This window comes from Solanum verrucosum, unplaced genomic scaffold, assembly GCF_900185275.1.
Source record: "Solanum verrucosum unplaced genomic scaffold, falcon-dt-bn FXZP01000264.1, whole genome shotgun sequence".
NCBI classification, from domain to species: domain Eukaryota; kingdom Viridiplantae; phylum Streptophyta; class Magnoliopsida; order Solanales; family Solanaceae; genus Solanum; species Solanum verrucosum.
Window position 1 is genome coordinate 179540 of NW_026020180.1, and position 18862 is coordinate 198401.

At 30.0% G+C, this 18862-nt stretch overlaps 1 protein-coding gene across 1 annotated transcript; it reads right to left on the minus strand.

Annotated features, from left to right (window-relative positions):
- Positions 1 to 2000: 2000 nt before the first annotated feature.
- On the minus strand, positions 2001 to 6844 carry LOC125829169 (benzaldehyde dehydrogenase, mitochondrial-like). The gene is made up of 11 exons (XM_049508418.1): positions 6739 to 6844; positions 5270 to 5407; positions 5028 to 5170; positions 4781 to 4934; positions 4441 to 4670; positions 4035 to 4124; positions 3163 to 3336; positions 2942 to 3079; positions 2648 to 2785; positions 2502 to 2563; positions 2001 to 2413 (listed from the first exon to the last, which is right to left on the minus strand). Exons 1-11 carry the CDS (start codon positions 6785 to 6787, stop codon positions 2140 to 2142), a joined length of 1590 nt encoding a protein of 529 aa, XP_049364375.1. The 5' UTR covers positions 6788 to 6844; the 3' UTR covers positions 2001 to 2139.
- Positions 6845 to 18862: the final 12018 nt, after the last annotated feature.

Sequence of the window (18862 nt, forward strand, 5' to 3'; positions counted from 1 at the left end):
TAAATATAAGTGACTTTCATAGAGCATTTGGTCCATTTGGGGTGATGCTCCCAACAAGTTTTTCTCCATACCCAAGGTTCGAAGCTGAGACTTCTGGTTAAGGTTGAAGCAGTCACATCACTGCACCACAATCCATGTTGATATATTAAAATATACTAGTTAGATGTTACTGTTGTCGATTTATTGTACCAATGGTTATTTCTATAAAAAAAAAATATGTGTACTTGGAAGTTTGTAATAACATGTAATCTCAATCATTTATTTATAAAATGAACATAAAGATCATGACTTATTAATATTGTGTCTTATGATAATATGATACCTAATTTATGAACTTTGATTTGCTCATTTAATATGATGGTGAGAATCTGAGGAAATTAGTCTATCAAACTAGTATTCCGTTTGTTTCATGACTAACTCGAATTGTATAAAGTAAACTAGAAACCGCACATGAAAAAAAATTTAAAAATAAAAATAAGATTTACATATTTAAAAATTATACTAAAAATATAATAAATTATAATAATTAACAATTCAAAATATTTAATACCTATTTATAATAATGATATCAAAGAAAATATTTTTTGACTTCCAATAATAATCGTCACATGAAATAAAAGAGAGAAAATACTTTGTATAATATTATCATCCAGAGAACATGCACACTGACACTCGCATTAAGCATATGAATTTTGGGAATGGACCCCTCATTACGCTTTGGATAAAAAATTATCTCTGAAATTATCTCATTTTAAATAGTTCAACGGCAAAATATATTCATTTTTTTCTTGTTTGGAAAAACTTTCAGAAGGAAAAAGCTTTTTCAGTTCATTTGGATAGTTAGAGCCTATAGGGTATTTTTGAGCCAAAAATATAATGACGAGAACCTTTTAACTAAAAAAATATAATGGAGGCAGAATTTGACCGATTTTAATTAGTTCTTAGTTATTTTGGCCCTTTTCCCTTTTTCATTTTCCCAAAAGGTACACAACACAATATATATAGTGTTTGTTTAATCTCACGTTGACTAGCTATAAACACACCTACACAATACACAATACACAATACACACACTATTATCAACAACAATAGAAAAACCACACACACAAACTATGATCTTTGGTGGAGTTGAGGTTGACTATTTTAAACTAACAAAAATGCACATAAATCACAATATAATCTTTGCTTCAACTCATGCTGACTAAGTTGAAGCACACACAAATACACAAAAACACATATTTAAGCACACACAACCACATAGACACACACACAAGAAATTACTATCAAAATTTGTGTAGGAGAATTGGTTTCTTAGGCCTATAAGAATCCTCTTTACCTTGTTGACTAGAGACACACAATTCACTTAACAAACAAAGCAACAACAACAAGAAGAGAGCAAGAGAAAGATGGCTGATAATGAAAGCAAAGGGAAGGGAAAAACAGAGAAAATCGGAGAAAGCAAAAATGGCGTATTTCCATTCACTCCTAAGAAAGGAAGTGTAATTCCTAAAGAGAAAAAACATGTTTCCACCATGATGGGAGAGAAAATTGGTCACTCTATTGTCTCCTTTGTCAAGAATAGCAAAAACAAGATCAACCATCATGAATAATACTTAACAATACAAACCAGAAATCGTTCCAACAAAATATTTTATGGATAATATTTTCCGTCATACCAAACACAACAATAATCTTATTCTTTCCAAACCTCACACTTGTAATATGTGTCTCATTTTTATTCTGTACTGCCATTTGTTGTACCAAAGTGTCTAGGAGGTCCGCGGGTATACCACAATGTTCAGTATTGCATTTGCATATGCTTTTGTGTGAAATTCACCCTATAACTGAATAAGTTGTTCTGTTCTCACAGAATTTCAATAAGATTGGCTTTACACTTTAGATCTTCATCGGGAATTCGGGATAGATAAAACATATAAGCAAGGAGAATATATAAGAGGAGAAATGATGTTGACAACGAATTTAATAAAACTAGTTGCATATTGACATCAAATGCAGTTTGTATATAAAAGAAGTTTTGAAAGAAAACCAACATTTATCGTCATCAACATCATAAACTAGAGCAATTTGATATCATGATGGTTTAGTTTTATTTGTAAAAATTGCTTAGGAGTATTATGTTTATAACCATGCTGGATTCTTCAATGGTGTCACAACTGCCTTCACTTGCAAGTAATTCCTGAGACCATATTCTCCCTTTTCTCTTCCCTGACCACTCATCTTATAGCCACCAAAAGGAATTGTAGCATCAAACGTATCAAAGCAATTAATCCATACCGTCCCAACTCTCAAGGCTCGTGCCAAGGTGTTTGCAGTGTCAATATTCTGCGAAAATACTCCAGCAGCTAGACCATACCGAGAACTATTAGCTCTCCGTACCACTTCATCAAGATCCCTGTAATGAACAAATGCATACCATAAATAGAAGTCGATAATAAAGTTCCACGTACTGTTGACATATATATTTGATCGTTCTCACATACTTAAATTTTAAGATGGACTGTACTGGACCAAAAATCTCATCCTGTGCAATCAGCATATCATCCTGCAATTATACAATTTGTTAGTTATGACAATTTATGGACGTTGATGCTATAAATCATGTCTATTAAAGTGAAAATGTATATACCTTAACATTAGAGAAGACGGTGGGTTTAATATAGTAGCCCTTTTTACCAAATTGCTCACCGCCAGTTTCAAGAGTAGCTCCACTATCAACACCAGATCTAATGTACTTCATGATCTTATCGAACTGTTTTGAATCAATCTGTTGTGGCAGGAAAACTCTTAGGTATAGTATAATTACATTAAGAAAAGACTTAAAAGGAAGGAAATATGAATTTGTTTTTCGTCGTAGAGGTTTAATACATTGGTTTCCAGCATTTTAGATAAGAAAGTGGATTTGTTAGGAGATTATGAATACCTGAGGACCCTGCTCAGTGCCTGATTTAAACGGATCCCCAACTACTCGTTTCAAGGCGCGTGCCTTTGCCTTCTCCAGAAACTCATCATAGACTTTCTCGTGAACATAGGTCCGAGAGCCAGCACAACAACATTGGCCCTTTAAAATTTATGTCATAGGTGTTAGTATCTAACATGAACCTCACCAACACCCAATGAAGAAGTATAGATAGGAAATAGTACCTGATTAAAGAAGAGAGCAAAGTGAGCTTGTTCAACGGCTGTATCAATATCAGCATCCTCACAAACGATAAAAGGGGATTTCCCTCCAAGTTCCAATGTCACAGGCTTAAGATTGCTCTCAGCAGCCAATTCAAGTATGGTTTTCCCGGTCTCTGTTGATCCAGTAAAAGCAAGCTGTTGGCGGAACATAAGTGAATCAGTGTCCAATCCAGTGCAGTACACTGGTATCAACTTACATATGTACAACTATACATAGATATAAATAGATAGTCAAGTCAGCTGTTGCCTTAACTATTCCTTGGACTTGAATAAGCTACATATGTGCAGACAGGTCTTCCATCCTAATACTTTGAGTTTGGATAAATTGCATACAATAGCACGGCTGGCTAAAGATTCAAGTGCTTCCAACTCTATAATCCCATAATACAGTCCAGAATTGGCTAAGAATGAGAGTAACGCTAACATCAACTACTACCAGAGTTTTCATACTGAACGGGATCAACTATTGAAGATGCACTAGATTTCCTGCATAATATGTGTGAAACTTGCCTTCTTTATTGATGTATGAAAACTCATCTTTTCAAGTGACAAGATTTCTCCACTGTTGTTTTTGAAATAACACTAATAATATCAATTTGAGGGATATTAGCTCATTCGGCACAACTAGTATTTGGCAAGAAATGGCTGCAAATGTCAATACTTGAATTAAATGCATGAATATGAAATAGGTCGAGGAGTAGTTGTGGTGTTTCTAGCAATCCTTCAAACCAAAGAAATTGACACAATATGGAGAAGTAAAAGCTAAAGAGACACAAACTTCAGATCTTCACACAGAACAGACTAAAAAACTGAATAAAAGTAGATAGAGTTACCTTATCCACATCCATATGACTACACAGAGAAGCACCAGCAGTGGCACCAAAACCAGAAATGATATTCAGAACACCTTCAGGCAGGCCAGCCTGTTAGTAATAACCGAGTATTAGAGATATACCGTATCACTGGAAACATGTAGCAAGTGGCAACAACAATGTATTAAAAAGAAAATAAGTTGTGGCATATTAACAAGTAGATGCTTCAGTTTGTGATTATTATTAACACCATAAACTCGTGACACTTTAGTGACTTAGTATAAGAAGTAATGGATTATTTTCATAAAATTTGAGAAGTAGAAACTGATGATTTCACTTAAGACATGATGCCTATAAGATGAGACTTTGTGTACTTGCAGTGTGGAACTACTCTTGTGGGAAATAAAAGAGGAAACCTGGATGGTACCTCCTGCAATAGATTAGCTACATACAATGCAGATAATGGGGTCTGCTCAGCCGTCTTTAGCACGATTGTGTTACCACAAGCTAAAGCAGGGCCAATCTTCCAAGAAAACATGAGGAGAGGAAAATTCCATGGGATAATCTGACCAGCAACCCCAATCGGTTCATGCAACGTTTGAACATGATATGGTCCATCGGCAGGAATGGTCATACCATGAATTTTATCTGCCCAGCCTGCAGAATCAAAAGGAGAACATCAGGTGCATAAAATATTTTCAGTAGCCAACCGACATGAAAGAAATGGTGAAATACAATTATGCTCTCCATATGGTTTTCTAACATACCAGCATAATAACGGAGTAGACGTACAACCATTGGTACTTCAATCTTAGCAGCTTGTGCATAAGGCTTCCCAGTGTCCCAAGTCTCGAGCGTTGCAATTTGATCATTATGTTTTTCAATCAGATCAGCAAGGCGCAGCAATATCTTTGACCTTTCCTGCAGTTATGAACCATTAACGATTAGATGTAATCTCGCATGCACAATCATTAACATAGCAAAAGAATATACTAAGAGATACAAAGTAGATACATAAGCAGTCATCCTAGGCCACGGTCCTTCATCAAAAGCCTTACGAGCAGCAGCTACTGCCCGATTAATATCTTCTGCATCACCTTCAGCAATATGTGCAATTACCTCCCCTGTCCTGGGGTCGAGAGTTGGGAAAGTTTTTCCTAAAAGCTTAAGGAATTAGCTCCATTGTACAACAAAAGGGCCAAATAAAAATATGAAAAAAGAGAACTGAGCTCCATTATGGTGATTAACAAATTTACCTGATGCAGAATCAACAAATTGCCCGTTGATAAAAAGTTTAGTATGATCCACATTGACAGTAGGCTTGATGGGCTCCTCGAGAGCAGCCGCTGTACTGTATTTATAAGCAGCTATTCTGCCAAGATGGGATCTTTTTCCTACACAAAATAGTTTTTCTCATTATAGTTCTCTACATGTCATCTCAGAATCTGTAGGGACCAGAAAAGAGCGGTAAAAATCTCCCAAGTCAAGGAGAAGGAATGATAATGACACATCGCAAAATTTCGTGAGAATTAAAGAAAATTGAAAAAGGACTATTAATCCTCTTCCCCTATAGAACTTTGTTACTGGTTCAACCAGAGATTAGGAAATGTACAAATTACATACTACATTTTCTGCAGTTATTACAATTCACAGAAACAACCAATTCAACAAGTAATGCTTCACAAAAAAAGGAAAAAAAAAACATTGATCCATATTCAGCCTTTGAATAGTTAACAAGTACAAGGTTGTTGATAAAGACTTCAACTCTATACAATATATTCAACCATTTCAATATGATTTCTACCTTAAAAGATTCAGAATGGTCAAAGTGAAACAGGACTAAAACTCTTGAACATTCATCCATATTCAACTTTTGAATAGTTCATAAGCACAAGGTTGTTGAAAAGACTTTAAACTCTATACAATATATTCAACCATTTCAATAAGTTTTCTGCATTAAAGATTCAGAATGGTCAAACTGCAAAAAAGACCATAACTCCTCAACAACCAACATTAAAGAAAAATCATGATAATTTAGCATTATGGAGCTGTACAACAAGACTCATGCCACTAAAACACATGTGTTTTTTTTATGATTGTGGTGTTTGGACCAGCTTTCGCGCAACTTAACTAATTCCACAGAATTCCTGACACCTCCCACCAGCAACAAGTACTAGAAAGAAAAACACAAGTGAAGCTTGGTCAAGTTGTTGAACACCTCCACCAAGGTTCGAATCACGCTAGAGTGAAGGGTAAGTGTGAACTTAACTAATTCCACATAATTCCTGACACCTCCCACCAGCAACAAGTACTAGAAAGAAAAACACAAGTGAAGCTTGGTCAAGTTGTTGAACACCTCCACCAAGGTTCGAATCACGCTAGAGTGAAGGGTAAGTGTGAACACTATTAATACTCCATCCTCCTAGGGATAGGGTGGGGAAAAAAAGTTTAATTTTACTAAACATGTTTGAGTTTCTTGTATCTGATTGTCCAAAGATTAGATCTTTAAGCATCCTAAATTCAAAACCACTAAAAACATATAAAGGGTCTCCAACATTATTACTAAAACACACAAAGATTGTAACTTTTCATCTAAATCTTGAAATTCTATTAACAAGATCATGAAATTCATTAATTTAACCCCATAATTATTTCAACAAAATAATCAAATCCACTTAACAGAAAGACATAAAAGTAAAAGAATAAAAAAAATAAACATTATTACCCTTAGAAAGCAGATGAACAGAACGAGAGAGAAATACACGAGCCGCCATTATTGGAGATGAAAATTACAGCACTGTTTCCAAGAAAGAATAAAAATAGCAACTTTATATAAACAATGAAAAGTTTATGAAACAAATAGTTTGGTGTATCACGTATACTGTGGCAAGTCTTATCACTTGTAACAAATTATTCAATAATAGTACTGCCATTTAATATTATAAATTATTATGTATAGTGAATTATTGTTAAAAAAAATTATGTAATTTCTAAATACTATATTTTATTACTAAAAAAAATAAAAATTTATAATAAACATTAATTAATTTGATCCTTGTTATAAAATTGGAAAAGAAGGGATGCATGCAATTAGAAGTAGGGACAAATCGGTCAAAGAATGCTTTTAATTTGCAGGCGCAGCGCAATCTTTTCCCCACACAATCATTGCCCTGATATCATCAATGATTGCTTCGATATTAATCAGAGTTCTCGAATTCAAATTTTAGATATGAAGAAAGTTTGTTGGGAGCATCATCTTTGAATGAATCCTGGTTTCAAAAAAGGAGATAATTTCAAAAACTATACATACTTTCCGTCAAATATTAATTGTACCGCCTAATTATAAATAATTCTACTAAATTACTTATCAATTTACTAAAATAAGATAAAATTAATTAAATATTTTTCATTTTATCCCTATAGTTATTATTTTCTTGGAAGCCAAAACAAATTTATAGATTTCAAAAAGTTTAAAGTGGATAAAGGATGAATTAGTAAAATAATTTATCTTTAATTTATGATTACTTAAAGGCGTGTAAAGAGTAAAATGAACAACAAATATAGAACGGAAAGATTATATTATAGCAGATCCCTTATTTATTACTCCTAAAAATTTTGGATTTTGGGTCTCGTAATATTTGTCTAAGCACATTCAATTTTGTATTAATAAAATTTATTTATTTATTCTTTTGTATATTTAAATTGTTTCTAGAATTATATAATTATATTATCATCAAAATACATAGTAATAGTAATCTTACACAATAATTAAATAGTTTAGTACTTGATAATCCGTTAAAGTTATAAAAAAAAAATCATCAATTAGAGGGATCCAGGGGCGGCTGGCAAGGCTTGTAAAAAAGTCCTTAGCCTTAGGCCCCCAATTTTAGGGGGCCCCATTTTTTAGTTAATTAGGTAGGATTAAATTAAAAAGAAAAATTAGAACTAAGACAATAAATGCAAAGGCCCCATTTTTTAGTTAATTAGGAAAGATTAAATTTTTTTAAAAAAAAATTGTTAGAGTTAATAAGTCAATAGTGTAAACGGCTAAATGAGGTGATAGTCATAGATATGACCATGACTTTTTAACTTTCTCATAAAAAGTTGAAAAGTTGTGTACTTTTTTTTAACTTACAAGTTATCTTCTTTTTTTTACCTTATTTTGTTTTCTAATTTTATTTTTATATATTCTATCCTCCTCCCTTCTATTTCTTCTCACTTTCTCTTTTCTAATCTTACATCTCTCTCTTATTCAAAACTAAAAAAATTTACTTGTTCTATTGATAATTTATATTTTAAATTTGGAGAAAACTATATTGCAGCAGCCCGATTCATTTTCGGAAATCAAGTCTTCATAGCTTTTGAATTTGGTAATATCATTCTAATTTCTAATATTATTTTTGTTTTGTGTCTTATGTTTATTATATTTTTTATTTGATATTGTAAATAGTGTTTAAAATATTTGTTAGATTTTAATATGTCAACTAGAAAATATGAATCCGGTCATTCAAAACTTAAAAGAAAAAGAAAAGTCGACAACTTGATAAAATCTCAAAAAGGTGCTCTTGATAAATTTTTGGAAAACAATGATAAAATTAAATCAAAAAAGGTAGGGGAATGCTCTTTAGAAGAACAAGTTACAAACTTAGTTGAAGTTGAGTTAGATAATGATATAAACCAAAAAGAAGAAGAAGGAGAGGAAATTATTAGTGAAAAGTCGGATGTAGATTCCCAAGAAAATCAAGAACTTATAAATGAATTAAATAATTATACTCCTAAAAATATCTATGATCCTAGTCAATGGAATATTGTTGATACAAAGTTAAGAGACTTATTAGTAGAAAATGGACCAATTAGAATTACCGACACATGTTTTCCAAAGGATAAATTTTTAAGGCACTTTTCTACTACATATTATTTTCAAAAGTTGGCAAATGGAGAAAGACATGAAAGAAGATGGTTAGTTTATTCCAAAGATTTGAATAAGGTATTTTGTTTTTGTTGTAAGTTATTTAATACGACCTTTAATGCAAAGAATAATAAGTTAGCTAATGAAGGTAGTAGAGATTGGAAAAATCTTACTACTAAGCTTAGAACCCATGAAACAACTAGCCAACATATTATTAATATGAGTTCATGGATTGATTTAGAATTTAGATTGCGTAATAATAAAACAATCGATAAAAACATTCAAGACCAAATTAATAGAGATAGAGAACATTGGAAAAATGTATTGTCAAGAATTATTTCCGTCATAAAAACTCTTGGAAGAAATAATTTGGCATTTAGGGGGAAAATGAAAAAATCTATCAAGAAAATAACGAAAATTTCTTGAGTCTTATTGAAATGATTGCAGAATTTGATCCAATTATGCAAGAACATATTCGACGAATCAAACATGATGAAATTCATAATCATTATCTTGGACATAATATACAAAATGAATTAATAAATTTATTGGCAAGTGAAATTAAGAACAAGATTATTGAAAAAGTTATAAAAACAAAGTATTTCTCTATCATACTTGATTGCACGCCAGATACAAGTCATCAAGACCAAATGTCTTTTATAATACGGAGTGTAGATATTTCGACAACTCCAATAAATGTAACCGAATATTTCTTAGAATTCTTAAAAGTGGATGATACAAGTGGAAAAGGTCTTTTTGAAGTTATTTTAGATGAAATAAAATGTATTGGACTTGATATTGATAATTTAAGAGGACAAGGATATGATAATGGGTCTAATATGAAGGGAAAACACCAAGGAGTGCAAAAAAGACTTCTTGATATAAATCCTAGATCATTTTATACACCATGTGGTTGTCATAATCTAAATTTGGTACTTTGTGATATGGTTAATTCTTGTACGAAAGCTATATCATTCTTTGGAGTGGTACAACGTATATATTCACTATTTTCTTCGTCTACTAAGCGGTGGAAAATTTTAAAAGATAGTGTACCTAGTTTAACTCTTAAATCATTGTCACAAACATGGTGGGAAAGTCGTATTGAAAGTGTTAAAGCAATAAGATTTCAAACTCCACAAATAAGAGATGCTTTATTTAAATTAGAAGAAGTTAGTGATGATCCAAAAATTAAAAGTGAAGCTAATTGTTTAGCAATTTTTGAGCTTGAAAATTTTGAATTTTTATTGGGTATGACTATTTGGTATGATGTACTATTTGCTGTAAATTCAATTAGCAAAAGTTTACAATCAAAAGATATGCATATTGATGTCGCTATAGATCAATTAAGAGGTTTAGTTTCTTTTTTTAAAACATATAGAGAAGAAGGATTTACAAGTGCTATGATTTCGGCTAAGGAAATTGCATTAGAGATGAATATTGAACCTGTATTTCGTAAAAAACGTGTAATTTATAGAAAAAAAAACAATTTGATGAGAATGTTGATAATGAAATCACAAGATCTCTTGAAGAATCATTTAGAGTTGATTACTTCTTATACATAGTAGACCAAGCCATCTTTTCACTTCAAAATAGATTTGAACAATTTGAAGTATATGAAAATATTTTTGGTTTTCTATTTAGTGGGAAAAAATTGAGATCATTAGATGATGAGAATTTAAAAAAATATTGTCTTAATCTTGAATGTTCCTTAAAACATAATACTCACTCCGATATTGACGGTTTAGACTTATTTTTTGAATTAAAAGTGTTAAGGGAAATCATAAAAGTAGAAGACAATACTCTAATTGAGATACTCAATCAAATAAAAAGACTTGATTCTTTTCCAAATGCTTACATTGCTTATAGAATAATGTTAACAATTCCCGTAACAGTCGCCTCAGCCGAAAGAAGTTTTTCAAAATTAAAAATAATAAAATCTTATTTAAGATCGACAATGTCTCAAGAAAGGTTAAGTGGTTTGGTTATATTATCGATTGAAAAGGAATTATTAGAAGAGATTGACTACACAAAAATTATTAACAACTTTGCATCTCAAAAAGCTAGAAAAATAGATTTAAAATAAAAACATTTATAATTTTTTTTAAGGCCTCTAGTTTGATTTTGGCCTTAGGCCACCAATGTGTTTGAGCCGCCCCTGGAGGGATCCAAAGTGCATATATCAATTAATTGAAGATTAAATAGATTTAATAAAAAATTTACAATGATCAAAAACAAAATTTATCAATTATTAAAGGACAAAATGCAAATTGCCTAAGGTAAATATTCTTTCAAATAAAGAAAAAAATAAGCAACTCATATTAAGATTATTAGTTTATTACTAAAATAAATATCCTAAAAGGGACTTAAAAATTAAACTTTAAATAAACATATAGATATGTCGCACTATGATCCTTAATTAAACGAGATTACAGTTTTAAGAACGTGATCTTTATGGACTAGTTAAGGTAACAAACAATATAATTATCATATCTTTATGGATAAGGTTGAAGTTAAATACTGTTTTAGTTGGAATATTAAAACATACGTGACATAATTTGAATATCTTACAATATACAAATAATTAATAGTCTGAAACGGATTCAAAATTTTGAATCTAATGTTTTAAAAGTTACAACAGTTTTAGGTTAATATATAATATTAATTAAATACATAAATAAATATTCAAATATATTTAGTAAATATTTTGATAAATACATATAATTTAAGTAAAAGTTATTGATTCTCGTAATCCAACAATTAGAATTACCCTAAATAGCAAGTATTATTACATTTTGTATTTATTATTAAGTAGATGAACCAAATTCTAACAAATATTAATTTTTTCAACAATAAGAGATTATGTATACTATTGTACAAGATACAAATAATTAATAATCAAAAATGGATTTAAAATTTAATGTTTTAACAACAGTTTTAAGTTAATATACAATAATAATTGTATGCACAAATAAATATTTAAATATATTTAGTGAATATTTTGATAAATACATATAATTTAAGTAAAAGTTGTTGATTCTCGTGAACTTGCCCCGACAAGCTAAATTACCCCTAAATAGCAAGGTACAATTACATTTTGTATTTATGATTATAAGTAGATGAACCAAATTCTAACGAATATGATTATTTTTTTTAACAATAAGAGATTCTATAATTGCAGTATCTTTTGATGTTTTTGACAACAATTTTTTTAATATTAGTTCATAAATATATCATTTTGTATATGTTCCATTGTCTATCGAGTTTTTGGAATGTGATTTACCTTGGTGCATCAGTTTGACTACATGCCTAATTTTAAGATTTTCCATTTTATTAAGGAAAAAATAAAATAACGAAAAAGGAAAATATTGAGTAACAAATTATAAATTTTGCATAATTGAGACTCTACAAACTCAATAAAGTCTTTATCACTGTCATTAGTCATTCTATAAAACTATAAAGAGTATTTGTTAATGCCATTAGCATTCATTTATAACAGTGGATTAATATTATTTAGATTAAATGAGTCAAAGTTCATTTTAGCCAAAATAAATTAGGACGAATTATGATCCGACCTAGTTAGCAGTTCAATCCACTTTAACTTCTTCAATTTCAATCCTACCTATTTATTTAACGTTTCTACTTAAAAGTAACATGGATCGAAAAGTTGTACCTACTATACTTTTATCTTTTTTCTTATTTATGGTTTCTTTTCTATTTTGGTAATTTAAGTTGAAAACTTTATTGGGTTATCCAAAATGGGAATAGAAAACTTCACAATTTGGACAAATATTCCATTGAGAAAATGAGTTTCAAACGGCATTCCATGGTCAGTTTTTGTTGCCCCTTTAGGCTTTAGCTTGTGTGGATTGTGATGTTTAACCAATGATTTAGGTAAAACTGTTCATAAGCACTTTTATAAAATAGCTTTTCAGAAAATTATTTTTGAGAAAAAACAATTTGTGTTTGACTAATTCATTTGAAAAATGTTTTTTTCATAAGCAAATTGTGTTTGACTAATCTTTATTAAAAACTGCTTTTGAGAGTCAAATTACGAAAAAGAACAAGTATCAATGTACTTTTAATATTAAAATTATTTTATAGAGAGGAATTATTTTAAATATCTATTAAAAAATAATTGAATTTAACTTTTATTAAATTAAAATGTTGATAGTCAAATTTTCAATCAATATTATACCTTTTTTGGAGGAATGAAATCTTTAATTGCTAGTTTTTTCTTTTTTCTAATTTTGCAAAATTATTGTTTTTACCTTTTTTCTAATTCTACAAATAATACGTATAATATTAAATAAAATAATAATACTTAAAACATAAACATAAAATAAAATATAAATTTATCATAAAAAAATAAAATTCTTAAATGAAACCTAACAGACTTATGAGATATGCTAATTAATTAATAAGAGATATATTGATAAATATGTATATATGAAAGAGATATTTTAGTCTTGAAAAATATTATTTTCTGCTTCTGCTTCTGCTTTTTTTAAGAAGTAGAAATTTTTAGCTTCTTCCCATAATAAAAAAAACTACTTCTATTTTCATTTAAAAACAGTTTTACTGGTTTGCCAAACACCTAATTTTTCAGTAAAAATAATGTTTTTTTTCTCTCAAAATAAATACTTTTGGACTCCCAACAGTATTCCCAAACAGACTCTTAATCTTAATTATTTAGATCTTTAGTCATATTAAGTTCGTGCATTTTCAAAATAAAAAATATATCAACCACTTAATAAGTTTGAATAGATGTGAATGATTAAAATTTGTAACAAGATATTAATATCATTAAGATTTCTATTTAATTATATATTTATTAAATCTATACTAAATATTCATTATACACTTCATATATATAGTATATACAAATTGTGTTTGCACTATAATTTATTTAATTACCAAATAGAATTAATAAAATATTTTTTTATTATGCTTTTATATAACATATCAAGATAAAATGTTTTTTTAAATATTACTTATGGGTAGATTTGGTTAATATATCGTGAAAATAAACTCGTCAATACAATTAAAATTAAGTTGTTAGCCGTAATTAATTTAAACTATAGCTATGTTAGCTAATTAACTAATATATGTTTGTTTATCCGCGTAATTATCCTTGGATGGATTAAATAACTCAATAGTTATATTGATGGGTTAAATTTTGCGGATCAATATAGGTTGAATTAGCAAATAAGCAGTTTAATAACCTATTCAAATTTAAATAACTATATTTTTATACACTAAATTCTATCATGTATATTTCTCATCAATATAACTATTGAGTTATTTAATCCATCCATGGATAATTACGCGGATAAATAAACATATACTAGTTAATTAGCTAACATAGCTATAGTTTGAATTAATTACGGCTAACAACTTAATTTTAGTTGTAATGACGTCATTTATACATATACAATTACAAATTTATATATATATATATATATGACAGATATAGAAATACAATTAGCTTTTCTCTCCACTATTTGCCCTCTCTCCTCCCTCTCTCAATCTCGCTCGCCAGATATACAAATACATATGTATACCAATTACATATATACAATTATCTGACAGATATACATATACAGTTCACCTCTCTCCACTCTCACTCGCCTCTCTCCTCCCTCTCCCAAGCTCGCTCGCCAAATATACAAATACATATGTATACCAGTTACATAAATACAATTATTTGATAGATATACATATATAATTCGTCTCTCTCCACTCTCTGCCTTCTCTCGCTCGCCTCTCTCCTCCCTCTCCCAAGCTCGCTCGCCAAATATACAAATACATATGTATACCAGTTACATATATACAATTATTTGATAGATATACATATACAATTCTATAGATATACATATATAATTCGTCTCTCTCCACTCTCTGCCTTCTCTCGTTCACCTCTCTCCTCTCTCTCCCAATCTTGCTCGCTTCTCTCCTCTCTCTAACATGTAGCTACAAATCGTAATTAACAAACTATAGCTATGAAGAATAATTAAGTTATTTTTTAGTGGTTATATGCGGAAAAACCCCCTTTTGTCTAATGGGAACTCTTGGATAGTTCACATCAAATTGTTATTGGGCCGTTGATAAACATTTCAATTGTGGATCTTAAATCAAGTTTCAAGTCATTTGTACCTTTGTTTCGTGTTTGTCTTTTAAGTTATGTTCATACGTGACTTTAAAGTTAGAACATAATATAACTTTACATATTGAAGTTCAAATTGTAAGTCGAAAACAACTTAACAAAAATAATATGACTTTACAGTTTGAAGTTCAGACTATAAAGAACTTCGACTAGACATAAGTTCGATTGTAAATAGGGAAAAAAAATCAAAGATCAAGTCATTTGAAGGATAAAAAAAAAAACGTGCAATTTTTTGTGTGGAAATTGCATTTGTAGTTGCTTCTACAAACTTCTAGTTAAAATAAATTTAATTTAAAAATATTTTTTAAGTTTAGTTATTTTAATTGAATATAATATTTAAAATCTTTAGATCTTAAGTTAGGGTTAAATAAGTTTATTATAACATACTCAAATATATAAAGTTGGAAAAGCTAAATATTCAAATCAAATCTCTGATTTAAAGCTACTCTGCCAAAAATTAATGCATTCAAACTTATGTTATCCTCACATAATGAAACATAAAACAAATATTATCAATTAATAAATCATAATAAAAATGATCATAATCTAAGTTAATAATATTTATTATATGTGATTATGATATCTTTTTTATTGAATTTTTTAGTAATAATTAATACATAACTTACTTTCAACACTAAACCAAATCACTAGTCAACTTTTTGTCTTAATTTAAGTTGACTCAGATTAGTAATTTGATGTTATTTATTGATTTTGTTTGTACACCCCTATTTTCAGGAATAAACAACTACTAGATGATATTAATATAGAAAAATCTTTCCTTTTATTAAACCTATTTATAAATCCAACCATTCAATATAAAAATATATTGAAAAATAGTGGCTTTAGGTCTATATTATAATAGTGTATTCGACACACATTTTCTCCTCAATAAAAAATGAGAACTTCACCAACCACTTGAGTCTTGTAGCCAAAAACAAATAATTGAATGTTCATTTCACTCATTGACACCAACCTTAAAGGTGTGTTTGGTATGAAGTTTCCAATTTTCTCATGTTTTGTTGGGTAAAATGTTCTCCAAATCAATTCATTTTTCTCAAATTTAAGGAAAATGACCTCCCTTCAAAAATTAAGGAAAACATTTTCCAAAACTCCCCTCCAACTTCAAATTACAATTAATTTATTTGAGAAAATCAAATTTGTTTGTTAAAAAAAAAAATTAAACCTTTTTAAAAAAATATATATTTTCAACTTTAATTTTTAATTTATTTACCCCACCACCCTCACCCCTACCCCCTACCCCCCACCCCCACAAAAAAAATTAAGTTTTTTTTTAAAGATATTTCCAATTTAAAATCTTTATTTTCATCCCACCCCCACCCCTATCCTCGACCGTCTCCCCCCGCTAGCCCCCCTACTCCCCGAAAAAAAAAAATCAAAAAATTAAAGTTTGTTTCTAAAATATATTTTCTAATTTAAATTCTTATTTTTCATCCCACTCCACCCCCGGCCTGCCCCCTACCAGCCCACCCCCCCCCCCCCTCCAAAAAAAAATAAAATTAAAATTTGTTTTGAAAAATATTTTCAATTTCAATTTTTTTATTATTTCAACCCCTACCCGCGACCCCCCCTCCCCCCTCCAAAAATAATTTAAGTTTGTTTTTAAAAAATTATTTTCAATTTCAAATTTTTATTTTATCACCCCACCACATCCCTTACCCACGACCCCCCCCCCCCCCATCAGCCCCTCACCCCCTCCAAAAAAAAATTTAAGATTGTTTTTAAAAAAATATTTTCAATTTCAAATTTTTATTTTTTCACCCCACCCCCTATCCGCGACCCCTCACCCCCTCCAAAAAAAAATTAAGTTTGTTTTTTAAAATATTTCCAATTTCAAATTTTTATTTTTTTACCCCATCTCACCCCTACCCCTCCTCCCGGCCAGCCCCACCACCCTCCCCCCAAAAAGATTTAAGTTTATTTTTAAAAAATATTTTCAGATTCAATTCAAAATTTATTTTCTACTCTCTAATAAAAATAAAAGATATTTTCTCAAAAATATTTTTCATTCATAAATCAAACACACAAAAATCTTTTCCGGAAAATATTTTCTACTCACCAACCAAACATGAGAAAATAAATCCAAAGTCTTACTTGTTTTCCAGGAAAACATTTTCCTTCATACCAAACACACCCTAAATGTGTACTCATTCATTTCAATTTATTTTTGGTACTTTTTTTTTAGTCTGTTTCAAAAGAATGCTTTGTTTCTTTAGATAATTGTTTAATTTACCTTTTTAAATGACATATTTAAAAAATAATATTGATATATTCTACATATAAAATTAAAAAAATTCCAAAATACTTTTTTTACTTTTAAATTCTTTTCACTTTTTTTCTTTAGTGAATATTCTAACAAGAATGGACCAATTGCATAGTTGTATGTAAATGGGGTTACTTTTTATTATTCAACTTTTAGCTTATAGAATCGAAACTATTCCATATACACAAATCTCTTTTTGTTAAATATTTGATTCGAAAATTGAAGTTTTAAAAGTTTGAAAATATTCTAATCATCCACTCATAACTTTTGCATTTAAAAAAATCATAATGCGGAAGGTTAATTCTTTTATTTTTCCTCTTAAGTTGTTTGTAGAATATGCTTTTTTGCTCAAAAGTATATCATTATTTAGTACTCAATTTTCAATTTACTATAGAATTTAGGTCACTTAGAAAACAACGACCATGATAAAGTAAAACATATTCTTTACTATTTTGGGATCCAAAAAATACTTGATAAAGCTTAAAGGTGGTCTAAAGCTTATTTGAAATTATTGGCTAATGCATTGATATTAGCAAAAGTTAAAAGGGGTTAATAATTAGTGCAAGCATGGTTAATCCACCATAACTTACTCACTATAGGAAATAAACAAGCAGGAGTTAGCTACCAACTTTGTGCTGGGTGTGGCCCGGTTATCCTATGTGATTGGTGCTTCAAAAGACGAAACTCTCGATCGTAGCTTGGTGACATACATTCAATGTGATTAAACTGTGAATCGAGTAGACAAGATCACCTTCTTCTTTTTCTTAAAGAATAGGAGTGAGACTTTCATAGTGAAGGGAGAAGCCTAGTAATACAACATCATGATTTAGCTTAGCCCTTACAAGCAGCTTGCCGCTTTCACGTACTGATTTTTGTTTAATTATTTGAGGTAAATAATTTTTTTGATAATTTTTCACTAATTCATCGCTAAATAAAATTAGTAATGTAAATTTTTGGGTCGCGGGGGTAGATGCACAAATTTTATTGGATTTAATTCATATAAAATTTGGATTAAATTCATGTTTATTTGGGTTGAATGATTAATTTGGGTTTCACAAATAAATAAGTCCATTTTTATTAAATTCAAATTCAAGGTCCATTTCACCTTGAAGCCCAAACCCATGCCACGTGTCACAATGACTAGGCATCCAAGACCAACAAGGTGACGCCACATGTCCAAATGTGGTAGTCCCAGTCAAATGCAAGAACCAATCACAACATGCCAAGTGTCAAAATGACATCCTTTGGCCAATCATATGCAACCTTGTCCACCCTCTACAACTATAAATAGGGGATGTACATGGCATTCTAGAGAGAAAAAAAAACTCTTCAACAAGCATTCTGCAATTGGAGAAAGCTATATCAACTACATAGCTCTTCGAAGGAGTGATCAACGGAGTTCTTCCCGGAGATCGACTTGCAACGACGAAGTGCTTCCCGACGTTCCCGGAGATCAAATACATTTCAAGGAGGTCTACATAAGCTACAACATCAAC

Coding starts and splice junctions, on each gene's coding strand:
- LOC125829169 (XM_049508418.1), bottom strand. CDS start 6,787: ATGGCGGCTCGTGTATTTCTCTCTCGTTCTGTTCATCTGCTTTCTAAG. Junction 5,408..6,738: donor TGTTCATCTGCTTTCTAAGG/GTAATAATGTTT, acceptor TATTTTGTGTAG/GAAAAAGATCCCATCTTGGC. Junction 3,337..4,034: donor GTCATATGGATGTGGATAAG/GTAACTCTATCT, acceptor TTCCGCCAACAG/CTTGCTTTTACTGGATCAAC.